Source organism: Plutella xylostella, chromosome Z (assembly GCF_932276165.1).
Source record: "Plutella xylostella chromosome Z, ilPluXylo3.1, whole genome shotgun sequence".
Classification (NCBI taxonomy): Eukaryota; Metazoa; Arthropoda; class Insecta; order Lepidoptera; family Plutellidae; genus Plutella; species Plutella xylostella.
In genome coordinates this window covers 6,376,521-6,397,406 of record NC_064012.1, presented here as the reverse complement: position 1 = coordinate 6,397,406, position 20,886 = coordinate 6,376,521, and the positions used below count along the sequence as shown (strand labels likewise).

The following is a 20,886-nucleotide window of genomic DNA, read 5'->3' as shown; positions in this document are numbered from 1 at the left end:
ATACTTCAAGACGTAAAATACTCTTATTATTATGTGATGACTGCCAGATTTTGGTATACTTACTTATTTCGGAAGTTTTAATACTTAATACTACTTATCAAAACTTTGTTTAAAAGACAGACGGGCTTCGCCGGGCGCAAACATTTTGCTCTATAAAGTTTTGTCTCAAAGCATCTGGCTGTCATTAAAGACTGTATTCTAAAAATATATAAAAGCTATGCATCTCTCTTATATTTTATTTGAGTAGATACAGTTTACACTCCCATAAATGCAGATCAAACTTAGGTACAACTACAACGCATGAAATAAGTATGTAGGTATAATCATTGTGAAGTCGACAGTCCGTGTTACAATGGTCTGAATATAAGTAGTGCTGCGTCATTATTTCAATTCACGTTTTACTTTATTTTGTATTTAATTAAAAGTTCAGAGTTTAGACTTTTCATTTAATTAAAAATATATTAAAGTAAGCTTTGTTTCTTTTTTAAAAAAGACGTCTCGGTTGCTTTCAAAAGGATCAATTGGACGCTTCGTAGGTAAGGGACGTCGGGACGTCGGGACGTGCCTGCAATGGATCCCAGTTGAGACCAGTCTCCGTTTACTTTCTTATAAAAACTATTTACAGTCACTTCAGTTGGCAGGAACATGCTGGTGCAAAAATATTAGTACCTATTCTTTCGCAAAGTAAATTCTAACAAATGGGTTTCCTTTTTTACCAATTCACTTAAATATTACTTGAAATCTATAAAAACGTATAAGCTACACTAAAGTATATTTTATTATTTAAGGAATCCTTAATTATCTATCTACCTTACCTTTTACCTACATTTATACATATTAGATATTGTATTACACTCGCGAGCAACGAAAAAGTTCCACCCACAAAATATTAACCCAATTTTATAAAACATTTACCCCCTTATTTATAGACCGTATTGTAAATTTACAACAAGGTTAAAATTGACTTTAAAACACACGAGTTTCGACTCTTTACGTCACACAAAAAGATAAAATTCGTATATCACAACGTCAATTTTAAACCTATTGTAAAGTGTCAAAAAGCTCTATGAATTTGGGGGTTAATTTAAAATTGGAATATAATATTTACATTAGTTATATTTTATGTCATTTTAGTTGATGAATGCGCTGTTAAATATTTCAGACGGCGCAGCGTCATCAAAGCCTTTTCCGGTTAGTAGTGATTCACTGAAACATTTTCATTTCAGGCGATTGTAGTGTAATATACCTAATGATAGTTTTATTTATAATCCTTATCTACTGTTAGTAGGCACTTAATTACTTCATAATCATAAAAATTGGACATCCATTTTGCAGCGGTGTCAAACAAGTTTACCCCTAATTGGGCAACATTATTATGGATCTCATATAGTTTTTCACTTTATCCCATTAAGTTCAGTACGAAAACCAATGAAAAATTTAAAGTAGTCATGCCCTATTAAGGGTTAAAGGTCACTGCAAATATAAGCGCAATGTAAACGGATCGCCTCTTTTTCTTCTATCCATAACAATAGAACGCTAGCTCGCGAACGCTTGGTTGAAAAAAAGACCATCCGTTTACGATAGCCCTTATATTTTATCTGAACTGAGACCCTAAGGCGACTTACCTCGGAGTATGACTTCTCGATGGCGGATCGCTTGATGGTGTAGGAGCGCAAATCCTCCAGCAGATCGCACTCATGCTGATTCTTCGCGTGCAGCTTCGATATCTGCTCGGCATGGAGATTCTTTAAGAACTTCGTGTAGTTACTCTGAAAATAAGGTTCCATGTCAGCTTTTTGCCAATGCTCAATCGTTGAGGATAAGGTGTATCTCAAATCCGCGCTGATCTAGATATCGCGCGCTTGAGATACATATTTTATAACAAGGTTCATATATTATCTCGATACTGTGAAACGTTTTGGGCGGCCGAAAAAAGTTTATTCCCGAGACGGTACGATTGTTGGGGGAAGTGTAAGTTGTTTATGTGGTTGTTTTGTATCCTGCAGCACCGTGTATTATTGTATGTCATAGGTAGTACTAATACATTAAACAATCTCATCTCCCTTATTTTCTGATGGAAGGAAATTTTGCACGGAAACTAACTTTCCAAGAGCCGTTTAAATTATGTATATAAACAAGCGGCAGCGCACACCCTGCCCATTAGCTAGCGACTGATTACTAATATGACTAACTTTATAGTATTTTAACCACGGTCTGAACAAGCTTAATCGTCGATTAGAGCATTTCAAATATTTTTACTATAGTGACAAATTGCTAGAGCAGTGGTTGTCACGGTCACGCGATATATGTATACGATATCCTCTGGTATAAAATTGTATAGGTACGATGCTGTCCGCTAAAGTTCTATATAAGTATCTTTGCCAGGGTGTGTACTATAAAAACTTTTTTAGGGTACTACTATACCGATCTACCCCAATTAGTACCCTACTATTAATAATATTTCAGAACAAGAATTGGCCGTTATAGTTTTTTTTCTTTATCCAATCCAGTCAGATTAACTTCATTTGATGATTAATTTACCTACCTCGTACACTAATCCTGGAATTAAATGCTCAATAGCATAATTTCTAAATCGCTTTATTAATTCATATGCATTTGCAACATGCTGATTTATGATTGAGGGATTAAAATTATTCAGAAATTATTCCTATTGTTTTGCACGTTGGTAGAGGATGAAACACGAATGACAGTTGAATGTTGAATAAACATTTTAATTTAGCTTTGTAATTTGCTTTGTCCATAGAACAACGCGGACTCGGGTGTACCCTCGCTTTGTCCGACAATTTACAGATTCAATACTATTTTCTAAAACATCGAAAAAACAAATGTCACTTTTGGAACTAACAAATTTGCCTTACATTTTGACAGTGTCAGTGGACGATACGCAACGTAAACGGAGGTTTCGAATCCTGTGCTCGCGGCTCAGAATGCTTTTTTAATGACGGTGTCAATTCGCCCTGTGAAACCAATGTGAAACTCAGATGTGAAATCATTTCTTTTTCACCATTAGTCCGCGTTGTTCTGTTTTTCACATTGCGCTATGCTAACTTGCTTCGCTCTACGTTGTAAATTTTTATGATACGGTAGGTACAGTTCTCCCATATTAATAATGCGCATGCAAATCTTCGCAAACTGTCGTATTCCCGGAAACACCCGAATCATTTCTTAAACAAAGCACTTGCATTTTGATCCTTGTTCGAAAGAAATAGTAATCAATATCATGTGACACATGATCGAAAACAATTTGGGCGGTCGGTGGCTGTCACCGATCAGTCAAGGGTCTCAAGGTCAAGATCAATATTACTTTTGTGGAATTATAAAGAGCTGCAATTACACATCGTTCTTGTTATTTTTTTCAAATGTGAATTTAATTTCAACTTTAATTATTTTTGACGATGCCATATTATGAGAATACTTTTGAACTGAGATTTTAATGTAAACATTTTTATTAATGTGAAATAATCAGTGCTGTAAATACTTTTGAACTGAGATTTAAAAAATTTAATATAAACCTGTGTTTGAAATCCATTTCTCCTTATAATATAAACCTTGTGTTATTCAAACCTTCTTTCATCCATCTTTACATCAGCTTCAGTAAGACACTTGAAAAGTACCTACTGTAACATTTTCGAAGTATTTCATGAAGAAAATGCACTTAACCACTCTAAATACATAATAGTTTTCTAACGCTCGGGAATACGACCGTTGCCGAACAATGACGAAGATTTCTATGTGCATTATCAATTTTGGGGAACTGTACTATTCGTGTGACAACTCCCATTCGTTTGATTTTCAATTTCCAATACCAGGATTTTTTTTGTGGAATTACTGATGATAATATTCTATAACTTGTTTCCCGGGGAAAGACATCTGAGAGAACCCTTAGTACATTCGAATAAGTTTAGACTTGCTTATCTGCAATGAAATCAGTAAATGAATTGCTCAATTGCTCTTTACAGTCGTTTCAATCTTCATTTGTAAGCCTAAGAGCGATAAAGTTATCTGATTTTAGTTCCTTTATTCGATTGATGCTGTTAATTACATTTATTGCCTTCATCTGATGAGGTTACTCAGAATTTCTATTTTCACGATACCTAAGTAAATGTTACAGGTTGTTAGAAAAACGATTAGGTACTGTAAGGAAAAAGGCTATGGGGTGACTCAAATAACCATTTTGAATAACCTTTTTTATTCAAATTGGCAATTCATGACAAAAAAAATGTTCTCCATAACAAAACTTTTTGGTCCCGTGAGAATGTTTTATTCTGTAAATTCTCAAAAGGGGGCAAATTTTGCCCAAAATGACCAGCTAACTTATACCACTTTTACAAGACCCTGTCATGGAATATTTCTCTATTATTATTTGCAGCGAGCTTTTCTGAAACAACCTGTGTGTAAGTTTCTGTACGACACTAAGACCCTGTTTTACAAAGCCTGGTTAGTGGCTACCTGTGAAATAAAATACATGCTGTAAAGGTCAAAACAATAATGACAGAGGGTGACAGCATGTACTTTTATCTCACAGGTAGCCATACTAACCAGGCATTGTGAAACAGGGCCTTAGTATAACGTTTTAATACAAGTTAAGTTTTACAGGGTGTGTGCAAAAAGGGTATAAGCCGAAACCTACATGTGCAGCGTGTTATATCTTAACACGAAAATTAAATCAGAATTTCGTAATTCGCGGAATAAAAACATCATTCTCCATAGTAAAAAGACACGAGACCAAAAAAGTTTCTATGGAAAATTATAACATTTTTTCGCGAATTTTGGAATTCTGATTTAATTTTCGGTATCAGATGTAGTTTTCGGCTTACTATACCCTTTTTGCAACACCATGTATAAGTATGTAGGTAAGTATAAGTCTTGACATAGGAATTGTATATTTTAATACACATGTACTAATTACTCAATCGTTTATGAATATTTGTTTAGTTACATGCAAAACTACAATAAATATAACAACAATAACTAGGTCAGTTGTGGTGTAGTCCTTAGATAGTGTAGTAGACTTGGCCCCTTGTGACATTTTCATTACCGAGTTTCACCCGCCGTCGCCGGCAACGCTGCGCTATTTAACTCAATCAAGAAAACCTCTTCGCAGTTTAATCGTTCGTTTCTAATCGATTTATTTAACCAATTTATCTCAACTTATTCTGTCAGCGACAGAGATTAGTTTGAGTGCAGATCAAATAATGTCGCAACCTTTGATAAACAATACCAACAAGATGGTGTACATACAAAACAAAGCTAAATAATGCCTGAATTTAGATTAATATCAAACCAAGATTAACGTTATGTTCATCATAATGGCAACCATTTGTACCAATGAATAACGTCACAAATCATCTAAATCACTCAATCTAACCGAACTAAGAGTTTATCTTGGAAAAAAATAGATGTTATTTGTCGAGACGTTTCTATTGGACCGATTCTCCATCTAGTAAGTTAATTGTCTATCAAAGGTCACAGCACTTGGCATTATTGATCAGTCGATCGGATAAACGTTTTTAAATATTAAAATAAGTAATAAGTTTATAAATAAGATATTCGGAGGTGGAATTAAATTGTACTAACTCGAAAGCTAAAGCCACATCGATCACAAGACATTGACAAGAGCAAATACCTTTTTTTCATATTATTTATCACGTAGGTAAATCAGAAACTGTAACAGATGCAACCTGACAATGGCCTTGTATGATTCTAGAGGTAGTTCACGGTACGGCTATCGTAACGTCCCGTTATTATTCCGAGGGCTACGATGGTATGCAGCCGTCAACCGACCGGGCGTGCCGTGCGTGCATGAGTGGGATTCAATACGTAATCCACCAACCGCTCAGCTGCATAATATTTGTATGTACTAGGTCTCCTACAATATGAATTTCAGATAAGTGAATGCATAATACCGACTACAAACGAATGTGGATCAAACTAACAAGTGGTTAGGTGTGATGTTAACGCGTGTGGTCTTTAATATATAACTAATGATAACACTGCACTTATACCCCCTTATTCATAGAGAAGTTACAAAACGTTTTAACTAATAAACTGTTTTGTCCCGCTCTGTCAAAGAACAAATTGTTCTATGTTGGAGAGGGACAAAACAGTTTATTAGTTAAAACGTTTTGTAACTTCTCTATGAATAAGGGGGATAGAGTTTAATAATGAATCAAAACATAATTATAATCGGATGTTTATTTTATATCGTACTATGATCAAAACTATGACCTAAAACATAATCCGAGTCCACGTTGTCCTAAAACCCAGAAACGTAAATACTTATATACGTGACATTTTGTATAAAAATCCTTCATTTTTAACAAGCAAAAGCTCAACTCTTGTTGCAGTGGAATAACGTAACAAAGATGGCAAAATTACTGGAATAAAGCACAAAAGAATATGCACTAGAGAGGAGCGAAGTGCCGGAGCTCAGGGCTCCCGGCATTAGATGCAATAAGAGCACAAAACACGCCACTTCCACTTCACTACTAATATTCTCATGTGAGAAAAATCTAGAATAACGAGAGATTCCCACGAACCTCCCGGCGGCGGCACATACGAGCTGTGCTTTATGGAACTCCCGTGTATTATTTATTTGAAAGCTTGTTTTTAAGTGCTATTGCAGGGCGAATTCTTCGTTCACATTTATTTTAAGTAACGTTAGAACTTGCTTATTGAACCAGGACATTCTATATAATTGCAAGTAGGTATACGTCTACTTTTATGGTTAGGATAATAAAATATAAAGAATTAATTCGTCAGTTTGTTATTTATTTTTTATTTGTCCTCTGATAGAGGCAATGGCTAGCTCGTAGGCGTAACCACTCACTTTAAGCGTCAATTCACACGTACCACAACCACACCACGTCGCAGCGACATAATGTGGTCAAGCTGTGGTTACGTGTGAATAGTGTGACAGCGGCTTTTTGCAGTTGCGTTGTGGCAGCGACAAAATGTCGATGTGGTTGTGTTGTCGCTGTCGTTGCGATGTGGTAACCACGTGGTCGTATGCATTTAATAGGGAGAGGAGGTGGCCGCGGTGCCGCCGCCGCGATGAGGTTGCGATGTGGTCGTATTACACAGGTGGTCGATGACAACGTCAAAATGTGGCACGTGTGAATTGGATTATTTATTTTCAATACAAAATATACGCCCGACCACACGGCGTGGTTGTGGTGTGGTTGTTACTGTGGTGTGGTTGTGGTACGTCTGAATTGACCCTAATATTATAGGTATAGAACTAAAAAAAATAGGTTTATAGTTTTTGTGATCCCAGTTCTATACGACATATAGAATTGTTAAAGTTGTGCTCTATATTAAATTGAGAGAGGTATTTTCTACATCCACAAACTTGAAGAGAGGCAAACAACATTTCATAAAGAAATATTACATTATTTGCAAAACAAAGCAGTTTGAAGTGTAGTTGCCAAACAATAGAATAATTTGAAAACGTTTGTAAAACTTTTTATGGCTTTATATAAAAAATAAGGACGTTTTTTATTATTATTATTAATTACTGGTGGTTATGTCGCAGGCAATTTGTAAGATCTCGCCGTTTACATACGGCGTCGTCAGTTTACAAACGCTCGCTGCTTTGTAATTTGCCGAAGGCATATTGATAACTCGCTCAATCGTTCGATTTCGATGTTAATTGAAGTTTTAGGGTGACCATGATAAAACACTGTTTGAACTTTGAACAAATGGAAAAATCTGACTTTATTTCAGGATTTCAAGACTTTTTACTTTTGTTTTCTAAAGAAGTTACCTATAATATAATATATATAATATAAACTTTTTATTTCAGCAAAAGCCATATTTTGTTAGTAACAATTAAACTTAACCTATGTTAGTGAAATAAAAAGACAATCTTAGGACTACATAAACAAAAAATATTACATATTACTATTTACAAGCTTATATAAAAGTATTTACAATTTCCCCAATACCCTATTCACCCAATGGTTCAATATGCTACCATCCGTTCTTCCTGCAATGACCTCCAGCATGCCGTTGGTGCTGGCGCGCACCCTGTACATGAGCGACGCTACCTTTTTGCGCATAATTGCATGGAAGCCATCAGTATGTGCTTCCGCAAACATACCGGATGCACTGCAGTGGCGAGGCAGCCCCAACAACATCCTAAAGGCATTGTTATATTGAACTCGCAGAGCGCTGAGAGCCTTTTGCGTATATTTGACCCACAGGCTGCCCGTGTAAAAACATTGACAATAGGATTTAAAAAGTGTAATTTTTACTTCACGTGAGCATCGAGCAAACCTGCGGGCCAACATATTCGCGCGAGCTGCCAGCGCCCTGCGCTCCCGTTCAATATCATCATCATCATGCAGGTCTTCATTGACAATATGCCCGAGGTACTTAAAGCTAGATACCCTTTTCAACGGCTGACCATACAATTTTATGGGTATATTGAATGCAGTAGCCTTATTTCTAGTTTTAAAAACCATAAGCTCGCTTTTTTTAACATTATATAATAGGCCATGCGTAAGAGCATACCTCTCACAAATGTTCAGTAGCCTGCTCAGTCCGTTGATTGAAGGGCTCAGCAGAACCATGTCATCTGCGTAACTGATGTTATTCATGCTCTTACCATCCACATAGCATCCTGCATGTGTTCTGCTGAGCTCATCAATCAGGCTGTCAACATAAACATTGAACAGTAAAGGGGAAGATAACCCACCCTGTCTCACCCCACAGTCAAGCTTGTACCTATCAGAATGCTCTGTACCCCATCGAACCTTATTCATTTGGTTTTGGTACCAAAATCTTAAGATGTGTACTACCTCGTGAGGCACATTAAGCTCTCTACATTTCTCCCACAGGATATCATAGGACACCAGATCAAAGGCCTTTGATAAATCTAAAAAACAAGCAAATACACTTGTTTTTCTATCTGTATAATATTTGACGGTGTGCTTGAGGGCCAGTATCGCAGTCTCAGTGGAGAGTCCGGGTCTGAACCCAAACTGCGCATCGTGGAGCTTTATATACCTACTAAGCTGGCCCTCAATCAAACCGTCAAATACTTTGGCTACTATTGTAGCTAGAGATATTGGTCTATAATTACTAATACTAGATATGTCACCAGTCTTATTTTTAATAACTGGGACTACAATGGTCTCTATCATATCCTGTGGGAGGTAGCTATGGCTAATACATAAATTATAAAACATACACAATATCCTTGGGAGGTGAGCACCAGCATTTTGTAGGTGCTCTATACTTAGACCATCATGGCCTGGAGATTTACCTCGGGTCATGTGTTTTATAGTGTGCAACACATCTTTAGCTGAAAATCGCACCCTCAACCTGGTTTCATTACTTAGGTCTGTGTTATTTGAGCACGCTTTCTTATTTACACATGGTTCAACTTTAAAGTGTTCTTTAAAGCGGTTTGCTATATCTTTTGGTTCACACTTACCCTCAACTGAAGCAGGCAGACTTGGCTTAAGATTAAGTTTATTAGTGCATTTCCAAAATTTACCGAAATGTTTTTCTTTTCGCAGAGTAGCCAGTATATCCATTTTAATTTGATCACTATTGTTCTGACACCATTTGAGCTTCAACTTAAAGAGTTTCCTACTTTCACACATATTATTGTAAATTGGTCCACCCGACGGTCTGCCCAGAGCTACCCAAAATTGAAAGTGCGATCTTGCAGATGCATGATACTGTCTGACATATTTATTCCAACCAATAATATACTTTTTCCTATTAGGTTTAACATTATATGTACTACTTAGTGTGGCCGCCTGACTAATTGCAGTGACCAGATTATTATACATGTTATCTATGATTTTTCTATGATCTATTTGGTTACAAACATCATCACAACAAAATCTTAATTCTGATGGAAAATCAATGTTTATAAGCAGGTACAACATAAGTTTAAATATTTAACGCTAAACCCTTTACTAAACAATTTATGAAGCTCTAAATTAATATCCTATATGTGTCCTCCGTCCACCGGGATCTATGGATAACGTAGTAGTTTTAGGTGCGGGATAACCTCAAAAACTTTGTCGTTTGTCTACGGCCTTTTTACTGCTCCTGAACTGTAATAAATGACTTTAAAGTAAAAAATATTTGGTGAATATGCTTCTACACTCGTAATATTTGCACTGTTTTGAGTATTTATTGAGTCACAGAACCACTACTTGACGCCATTTTTGTTGTCGTGATCAACAGCGCCGCGCGTGGTAAGAAACAGAACTAAATTCTTCAATTTGCCGCGGCATTATGTAAACGGCGTATGGATTGTCAATGAAATGTTTTGGCATATTATAAAAAGACTCGACAATTTACATTTTGCCTTCGGCATATTACAAAACAGCGAGCGTTTGTAAACTGCCGACGCCGTATGTAAACGGCGAGATCTTACAAAATGCCTGCGACAGTTATACAACGTGGAATGGAATATTTATCAGTGCTCGAACTTAAGATATGTTATCTGCTATAAAATTCATATACACATAACTACTTAAGTACATATTATTATCATTTTTGCAGAAAAAAGTCTTTTCTGATGCCTAAAGGCATTTTTATTTAAATTTTACGGATATTCAAAGATACTGGTCTTTCAGCCGAGCACTCATAAAGTTCTGCCTAAGCGTATCCGAGTGATATACCTAAGAATCTAAGATGTTGAGAGTGATTGAGTGCTGGTGTAATTGAATTGTAAATGCATATTGCTAGTCAGTCTAGTTTGCTACAGATAGCCCACGGCGTAGTAGAGCGTCGTAGCATGTTCGTAGCGGCGCTCGTAGCATATTCGTAGCAACGTAGCATAGTTGGGTAATGGAATTTCATGCAATTTGTACCGTCTCTAGTAAAGTGATTGTTACAAATTATAACTAAGTATATAATTTTTGTAGGCAATATTCATTATTATGGTTTAAAATAATAGAATCTGTGTAATGTAAGAATCATCAAAATTAGTGTTTAATTTTGTATCAATCGCTTTATACATAAATGTGACAAACTGCGTTCTAAACACCCGTTAAACATGATTTTTATTAATTCTCTATCTTTTTGAACTCGCCTAATTGTCAAGAATAGAGCACAAGTCGAGGACAGTTCTGCATCATTTATAATTTCGCAATGGAGAGGTGAGTACAAGCAGGCGCGGGAACGGACACCTGTATGTAATAGCGGAGTGTGGCGGTACGCACATTAATATTCTAAGTGCCCACTCTATTGTACTTATGACGTAAATCGAAGTGAGTTCTTGGGCCTAAAACAAAACCAATATAATATTTTACTTGAACGTTGTTTGATGTAATCGGCTGTCTTCATTACAGTACTTTGTGTATTGGTTTTTGTAAATTGAACAACATCAATATTTACGGCCAATAATAATATATTATTATATTTTGAATGAGTTCGGAAAGTTCGTTATTAGTGTTATTACACAACATATGTCATACCGTTACTTTTAAATTTCAGATACCTAGTAATTTTTCAGTAATTAAAATGCAAATGACGTCCCGACGGATCGGCGACTCATTGTCGTGTATTGCAGTGAATTATTTCTTACATATTTACAATTATAGGTATCTAACTGTATCACAGATATGCAGTCATGGCACCGACTGAGCACTGATAGACAGAAGTGGAATAGGCAATATGTCCCACATTCGAACACGTTTGATAAATTTAGTCAGTCAACTACGCAGTGCCGAGTGAATATTCACAGATCGAGCGAGCAGCCAGCGCGTTGGTTAATGGATTACCTCCCGTTTGCATCAGTAGTTTGCAATATCATGTCATTTACACTCACGAGCAATGAGATAGTTCCAGTGATATAGTACTTAATTACGTAGTCTGCAAAATTGAAATATATTTAACAGTGCATCAGAATCTTACGTACCAACTAAAGACGTAAATCGTTTGTTCAAATTTTTAATTCATTGTTTGAATAAATGTGTGCCTTTTGGTGTCCCTATTTTGTGAGTGAATCTTTTTTATTGCTTGCGTGTGTACCTAAGTTTGTAAAATGGCTATTAGTATTGACTAAAGACGATATTTTTCTCATTTAGATCTTAACCGTAATATTATGAAAGGCCGTTACATTATGTGGTTTAAACATCGATTTTTGTTAATATAACTGGTATGTATTTTATGATTTCAACGAATACATACAGTTTAATAACTATTCATAAATTTTCATAATTATTATAAGCTGAAATTTAATTAAGTTGAGTACTGCAAACGGAAATGTGAATACCAAACGTTTTCTTAAATAAATATGGTGAAGGGAGGATAAATGTGATTTAAAAAAACATCACTTTAATAAAGTGATTCTCTCACTGCCAAGTTAGGTACTTATTACAGTTTCAAATACTTTATTTATAAGCAGCATAGTATGAACTAGCTGCAAAAGTGGTATAGTAATTTAAAAAGGGGTGACGCAGATAGTCGTTCTAAACATATATTTTTAAATTTGGAAACAAAAATGCTTCCTCATAGAAACTTTGTTGGTCACGTGACCGTTGACTGTAAAAAAGTTAAAAAATAGTTGCAGTGTCACATCTTGAAATTGCATTTTTATTTCACACCTAATTTGCCTCGTAATAATAATGAAACTAATGACTGAACTTCGTAGCGAACAATACAATATCCGCTGAGATTCATTTTCACAGTTCGATTTGAATTGAAACAGTTTAAAAAAGGGATGAAAAAGTGTATTTTTTATGTTTAAATCCTGCCATTCAGACTGGCCGTCAACGTCAGATGTGGAACAGAATGAATGTGTTATGATATTTTATTTATAAACCTTTTGTTGCGAATGCGTATAGGTACCTACATTTCAAACAGCCTTTGAAAAATGCAGCTAAATCTGAAAAGACCTTTATTTGTATTTAAATCTACTAAATATTATATTTTACACAATGGCATATGTATAAACAGTCAATATTACTTTCACTAACAATCGGTAGAAGACAAAAAGGAAAAATCGCCGCGAGTACTACTCAACTCTGAAAACAGTGTTTAAAAAAATATTGTGATGATTGGATAATTCTTTGGCGTATGTGTATCATTTCTGAAGGAGCATACTTTGAAGGTAATAAAATAAATTTGGATGAATTACAAAGATTTTGTGTTTTATTGATCTTGTCCCGATACTTTTTACACTGGTAATTGTGTAAATATTTACAGGGAACATTGATTCGACAATGGACTACATTTCATTTTCTCTACCCTATATTTTTATTAGCTATTCGTATAGTTTATTAAAAATTAGAATAAGTATACAGAATTAGGTATTCCGCGATCTTGGGGAGTATATCACTCCATGGCTTCTGAATTTGTATTCTGCATTTGTCTAGTTCACCAATATAAAAACAAATTTGAAATTGGCGGCCATTTGTACAAATGAGAGCAACTTCCAATAGGGTGATAACTTTTGGCCCATTTTGTATTAACTATTTCTAAAGTTTCATTGCCCAAAAAAATAAATAAATAAATACCAAATGATAAAGTAAGACTGGTAATGTGATTAAGAGGGTAACTTGTATTAAAGGTTATAGACGAATGGATTTTCATTTTGTTATCCTACCATTATTTTAAAATACTTTTTTCTAATAGGTACTGATATTCGCAAAACATTCGCACAAAATTTTGCGAATGCGAATGCGAATATCCAAAAATCTGTGAATATTCGCGGATGCGAATGCGAATATTCGTTACATCACTAATACGTACTAACCATTTTATATGATAAATAAAAAAAATTGTCAGAAAGTGTCAGAACAGAATTTATGAAAATGACCCAAATAAACAACAACATCACGATAAAACGTCAACGTCAATCAAAAATGAAAGTGACAGTTACTTTGTTTTTAAATCTATAGGCTTTGCTCATCAAAATGCATCGCACCTGATGCATGACGTCAACAGCACTTTTTTACTATTTTATGAATTTCTCGAAAATGATACATCCAAAAAATACAAAAACATTATTTTTGTGGCCTTTAGAGCTAAATCTCGAAATGGTTTTCGATTTATAGCAGCTTTAGTTTTTTGAAATGTTGTCCATTGTCATTTGAATTTCACTGAACCGTCAAGACGTAAAGAAACACTACATACCTAATAAATATTATAGTAGCTGTGCGTAAGTAAGTAGGTACTTTAAAACAATAAAATATTCTCACAATCAATCATATTTAAATAATTACTATAAAAAGCTCATATTTAAAGTATAAAGTAAGTAGTGGTGGTTTACCGAAGGGATTTAACCACTTCTCGTAATTACACGTTGAAAGCAGTGTGACTGAAACTGAGGTACTTTTATTAAATTGCTGGAAATGTTGAATTATTCCGTTTTGAACTGGAAAAGCTTAACTCTTTAAACTGGTGAAGCGGTAAGGTAATGAATACATTGTATTAATATTAAATGTGGTTCATCCACCTATTTCAATGAATTTAATTTATGTTACTAATACTAAACTATATTTTTTCAGAGAGACCAACGTAAGTAGACGAAAAATTATTGACCACCATGCACGAATCGTCTAACAATGAAAACTTGTCGTTCGACTTCACAAGATCATTATCTATTTAAATACCAAGTTGAAATTTGGAATTCTGTTTGTTGTTTCTAATCTCTGTATTAACAGTAATATTCCTTATAATATTGTAGTGTACCAGCCGCAGGGCTCGCTCGGAAACCATGAGAAAAGTCGGTCTTCAATCTAACTTAGACCACGAGTTGAATGGGAAACTCCATCAGAAAGAGAGCCGCACAATACCATTGTAACTTGTAAATATGCATGTACATTTACATAATTATATCTATGTATTAATAGATCTTATTTCAATCAGGGTTACAGGGTGTCCTTGGTGAAAAAGCAAGTTAGTAAAGTCTAACCCCCTTATTCATAAAAAAGTTAGTGAACTGTTCTATCACTCTCTGGCAGAGAACAATTTGTTTTTTGACAGAGAGGGACAAAACAGTTCAATAGCTAAAGCGTCTAATAACTATTTTAAGAATAATACTACTCGTCATTCTTAACAACTTTTGTTCGCATCGATAATATTAAATCTGTGAAGTTTTATTTCATTTATATATGTATCATAATCATCATCAGCCCATAGTCGGCAATCGCTGGACATAGGCCACACTCAAGGTGCGAAACAGTCACATGAGTTGGTAAACCGTTATTATACCTAAATCTTTCAGGGATCTAAATTTTATAAAATTATTTTTCCTCATTTATTATGAGTTGGCATTAGAAATTAGTTGTTATTAGTTATTTGTAATGGCTATAATTAATAGTGACTTTCAATATAAATAGGTATGTACCTCCACATACCTATTTATATTGAAAGTTACTGTCTACAAACACAATCATTTAAATAAAGCAAGAAAACGTTACTTCGTACAGTAGAAACGCATAGGTATACTACGTACGTAAGTCGTAGTGAAAGCGGGTAATAGAGATAAACATTTTCATCTATTACAGGTCACACAACTCACAGCTATATTACATGTATCGTTATAATTCATGAAAGAACGAACCATCAACACAGAGTTCAGTGGCAGGCCTCAGACCTCAGATCGTACTCGCGTATCGATTCGACGAGGCTCGCACACTGCTCCTTCATTCACTGCCCAAAATACGGTAATTAGAACAAACCCCAAATCCGTAGCTTTACTCGCACGAAACTTGCACCAAAACTTAGTCTACTCTACTCAGGTTCAACGCTAAAGTTAGGTTCCAAGTTACATAATTTAGCCAAAAGGGAACGCGGCCTGACAAAAATACCGAGCAGTGTACACACGAAACCTCTGAGCGGTTTATCGGAATGCCTCCATTCACACTGCAATGCTCGTAAGAATATTACGTTACCGAAAAAAAACTTATAATTTTTCGGCTTCAAATATTGTATTAAATAATTGGCAAGTGTAATTCTGTGTTGTTATATGGATGTTGTTAACTTACCTTCCGCGGCGGAGGCTGCATGGTGCGCGACGGCGGCTACGGCCTGGACCGGGGGCGTCGGAATCGATGTGGCGACCCGCGAGTCGGAACCCTACTGCTGCAAGCAACGCGCCACCCTCGCGCCTGCGCCGCCCCCGCGCGCCCGCCCCCGCGCCCCGGCCGCCCGCCTAGTAACCCATAGACAACCGCAAGGAACGCAAAGAATACACGAAACGGTTCCCGGAATCCAACGCGCCCCCGCTGTCACAGTGACATTTAGCTGGGCGGCTTTCAGTTTAACCTACTTCATATTATACAGTTATGGTTGTGACTACTTTTCACAAAACACTTTGTGAGCATAAAAGGTGCAGTCTTGAAATAATACCCATAAGTGAGGCCTAATTGGTGCTTGGTTCGTCACAAAAGAACTGTCATAAAAATATGTCATTTCCTTTGGAACGACAACGACGCCACGCAACGCACCAATGGGGCCTCATGATAACAGCGACGAAACGACACAGTAGCTTTCAGTCATTTTATCAATTTAACTACAAAAAACATACATAATAATAATGCTGTACCAAATATAATTTGATAGCCAACGAAGTGTATATTGTTTGATAGATAACTGAGTAGAATTAAAATGGAATTGATAGAGAAAAAGATTTCAGTAAGGACAAAATAGCCAGTTTACTCTCTAAAAGCCTCTTGGTGCTTAAACCTGCCTATCATCATACTATGAAGCCTCCCACTCGCAAACGTTATCCTGTAATCGAGCCAGAAGATCCCCTAAAGGGCTATTACACTGAGCTAACAGGTAATCCGCACGGCGAACGTTGCACATCGCTATATTGCAGCACTCACAGTTCGACTTTCAGGAATTCCAAAATGTTTCACTTGATTCCCTCACTGTAAATACCTGCAATAAAAGCCTACATAGTACATCGAGGGTCTAAACCACGATAATACACTCGCGAGCAACGAAAAAGTTCCAGTGACATAAGTTATATTATCACCAAATTAAACTTACTCATAAACGGAAAAGAACTTTACTGTATTCATTCTTATTTGGCGGAAAAGGTAAACAATCTTTGTGTGTCTTTTTAATTACAATACTACTCGTATTATACAAATAAACTACGGCCAAAATAGATGGTTTAATTACGAAATCAATATTGTTTGCTTGTAAGTATTTCGTTTGTTATTATGTTTTATTTTATAACTTAGTTTTTAAATTATTTCAAATAAAAAGACACTCCAAGATTCCTCAAAATCTACGACAAGTAAGAAAAAATACATTATAGGTTAATGACGCCGTCTGCAATATTGAAGTGCATTTAATAGCGCATCAAAACAGAATATTGCCAACTTAAACAGCCTGATATATAATATCTAATGCCAACAATACCTTGGAAATCATACCCACCTTATAATACAAGTATAGAAAGATAGAAATTACAGCAATTTCAAATGTAACATACCTACTAACATTATAAATGAAGCTTGTTTACCAATAATTAGTTTAACAACAGGGAATACAGAGCTGTGATTATGTCGGCTTCATTTATAACTCCACAGACATTATAATTGTTACACAAACGGTTCTGCTAGGGAGTGCAAGTTTTTACACCGTTCGAGTAGTGAATGGCGGGTAAAACGCGAATTATTATGGCGCGAGTCGCCGTCGCCTCAGCCGTACTCGCCATACAATTTTTCGTTGGTTTCACTCCTTGATCGGTTTAGAAAAATCTTATACACGAGGCTCTCCGACGTTAGCATACAGTGAAAACCAGTGTTCTTAGTGAGGGTTTTAGGGGTAGGAGGGTAGGACTAAACTAAGCTAGGTAAGCTGCAGACATGGCCCGTGGCGCGGACTGTCAGGCGTCTGACAGTCTGAGTTACACGCACACCCTCCGAGGACACCCCCCTCGCATGCAGGGCCTTCAATATGACTTGCACGTGGATTATTTCCGCACCTTAGGGAGAAGAGTTTCTGCTAGATGAGATAAATCAAGAAAAAACAAATTTTGTACAAAAATATTAATATCTACATATCTTATGTGTTTTTAAAAAAATACAAAATATTAATACTTACATACCTAGACTTGACGGAACCCTTATAAAATCAGTCTGTTTTCTGCCCGAGATACCTAAATGAAATACTTAGTACCTACCCATCCATCGTGCGCTAGTCCGACTTATAGCTTTTATGGACTTGTAGTTTTTTTAATCCATCCCTATTTGCTACCTATTCGATCATTAATTTTATTCTTACCTGCTTACTGTAGGTATTCAAAATGATATATTTTTTCCACGACGGAATAAATGAAATGTTTTTAAACGTAAGGAGTCACTTGTGCTAATTAAAGCTATCTTTAAAATTTTCTTCGTATTAGCCGCTGGCTGCGCGATCTAAGGCTGGTTTTACAGTCACGCTGATAGCTACATATATTAAAGCTGATCTGGGGGCACCGCAGTGCCCCCACCAAGTCGAGCAAAAAAGCGGCACGGCCGTACCATCCTTTTCTGGAAGCGATTCAGGCCATTTTCGACCCCCTGTAACTTCGTAATGAGTAAAAAACCAGAAGACTGAATTTTCACTAACCATGCAGGCATTGTAAAGACACGGTATATTTCAAATTTCATTCAATTTGAACCAGTAAGTAGTTTAAGAATTATAACGGGTCAAAGTTTCTTAATTTTGTCACTCACTCACTGACCGATCATCAAAATTCTAAGGCACTTCTAGCAGACCTAGAAGCTTCAAAATTGGAATATAAGTAGTGTTTGGTGTATGAATCAAGGGAAAACGAAATCCAAATACCAACCATACCAACACTAGTAAAATTTTTCAATTTCGGTCCAGTTTTCTAGATAGGTACATAACTGCTTAAATAATTTCATAATCACATATCACACGTTATAATTCTTAAACTACTGGTTTAAATTGAATGGAATTTGAAATATACCGTGTCTTGACAATGCCTGCATGGTTACTGAAAATTCAGTCTTCTAGTTTTATCCACAACGAAGTTACAGGGGGTCGAGAATGGCCTGAATTGCTTCGAGAAAAGGATGGTACGGCCGTGCCGCTTTTTTGCTCGACTTGGTGGGGGCACTGCCGTGCCCCCAGATCAGCGCATATTTCTTACAGGATATCTGGTTCGCTAAAGAGCTGATGAGCAAGGTAAATAAAAAAAAATACCTTATTACATATTTATTATTTGTGAAAAAAGAGCTAAGTAAATAAAGTAAGTTTTTGGAACATTGTTGTTAAGAATAGAGCCAATTTACTCCTGCCTGACAGTAGGGAAAATACGTTGATATCTAAATATACGTATCTTAAAATAACATTAAACGTAAAAAAAACAAGCCCTTATCTCTATTTTATTTACCGGTAGCGTTTCTCGAGTAAAAATATCTCTAGAAAAGTACAGTAAACAACACAGTAAAAACACAAACTCACAATAAATCGTGGTGGGCGAGGTCTGGCGGTCCCGAACCTCTGCTCATAGTAGCTCGCCCTTCGAGACCCCATGGCAAGCCTGCCACATCCTACTCAGGTGGAACCCTTCATCACACGTGAACACAACACACTAGTCTTAAGTCTAGGTAGTGTTTGTCACCCACACCCCACACCCCACACCACACACTTTTAGAACAACAAAAACACAAAACTACAAGTATATTGAAAGATAACTACAAACAATACTGCTGTATTTAAATACAAAATAAAAATAATGACAATCTTGACTGTCCCATCAATTAATCAATGACAAACTGGATTAAATGGCTCTGTTCGATTATCACTATTATTATCAACATCTTGTATACCTTTATGACTGATACCGGGGTTCCGAATGAACGTTACTGATAATAATTACTAATATTTCCACTATTTAAAGTACCTATTGTATAAGTGTTGATAACGGGTAGCACAGTCGATGTAGTTTTTGCATGGTTTATTTATTGGATAAGCGTATCCCGGCTGCGGGTATTGGATGTTTTAAATTTAAATTGGAGCATATACCATTGATAAATGTTAAGTTAATTTGGTACTTTTATCGAATACAGTGGTGTTGTATCCAAACCATGATACCTAATGGCTATAGAGGTATTTCTCCGAAAGATCGATTGAACTACGACTGAAATAAATAGTTTCGAATGTTGGGATAATTACCTACTTGACATTCTTATTTTCGTTTCATGATTTCGTACGAGTACCTAGATGGACCATACCGTAATAAAACTGTGTTATCTAGTATCTACTATTTTCATCAAAATAAATGACATATGTTTAAAATTATGTGTGCACTCAGCAAATTAAAATACGTTACACGACATGTCACGATTCACTGAGCAGAATATTCATGCTCATATGCAAGAATAATCGAATGCGATAGATATGCAAAACATTTCTTAATCGTACTGACGTCGTGTCGAGACTTTCTGTTTACTGAGGTGTGTTTTTGCAGAATACACGTGAGTGAGTACATTACATGAATATTATTAGATTCCTAAGCGTAATAAATCCTTAAAAAATCATCAAAATTACCTAAATACTTTTTGTAGGTAGACCTACTTGCTAAACAGTTATACTTTTACCCCCTTATTCATAGAAAAGTTACAAGACGTTTTAACTAATAAACTGTTTTGTCCCTCTCTTTCAAAGAACAAATTGTTCTTTGTCGGAGAGGGACAAAACAGTTTATTAGTTAAAACGTTCTGTAACTTCTCTATGAATAAGGGGGTTAGGGTTTTGAATAGGGCAGTGAATCTCCAAATCTCGTAGAACAAAAATTTAGTACTCATAATGGCAGAGTCACCCCTGGCTTACCATAGTAAGCCAAAAAGACCTAAGTACCACTTTTGCAATAATATAAAAAATATATTAATTTTAGTATATATAATAGGTACCTATACT

The 20,886-nt window shown here is 35.8% G+C and overlaps 1 protein-coding gene across 6 annotated transcripts in view; it reads right to left on the bottom strand.

Moving 5' to 3' along the window:
• The window catches only part of LOC105380192 (protein nervous wreck), a 45,641-nt gene extending 25,891 nt beyond the window's left edge, over nt 1-19,750 (bottom strand). For 3 of the 6 annotated variants that reach the window (XM_048632470.1, XM_048632471.1, XM_038121917.2), the window contains exons 1-2: nt 19,429-19,749; nt 1,626-1,769 (exon numbers count right to left, since the gene is read on the bottom strand). In XM_048632470.1, coding sequence (XP_048488427.1) covers nt 1,626-1,769; nt 19,429-19,500 — 216 coding nt within the window. In that variant the 5' untranslated portion in view covers nt 19,501-19,749. Of the gene's footprint in view, nt 1-1,625; nt 1,770-15,983; nt 16,109-19,428 lie in introns of those variants that run through there. The other 3 variants (XM_048632467.1, XM_048632468.1, XM_048632469.1) reach the window with 2 other exon arrangements.
• Nucleotides 19,751-20,886: the final 1,136 nt, after the last annotated feature.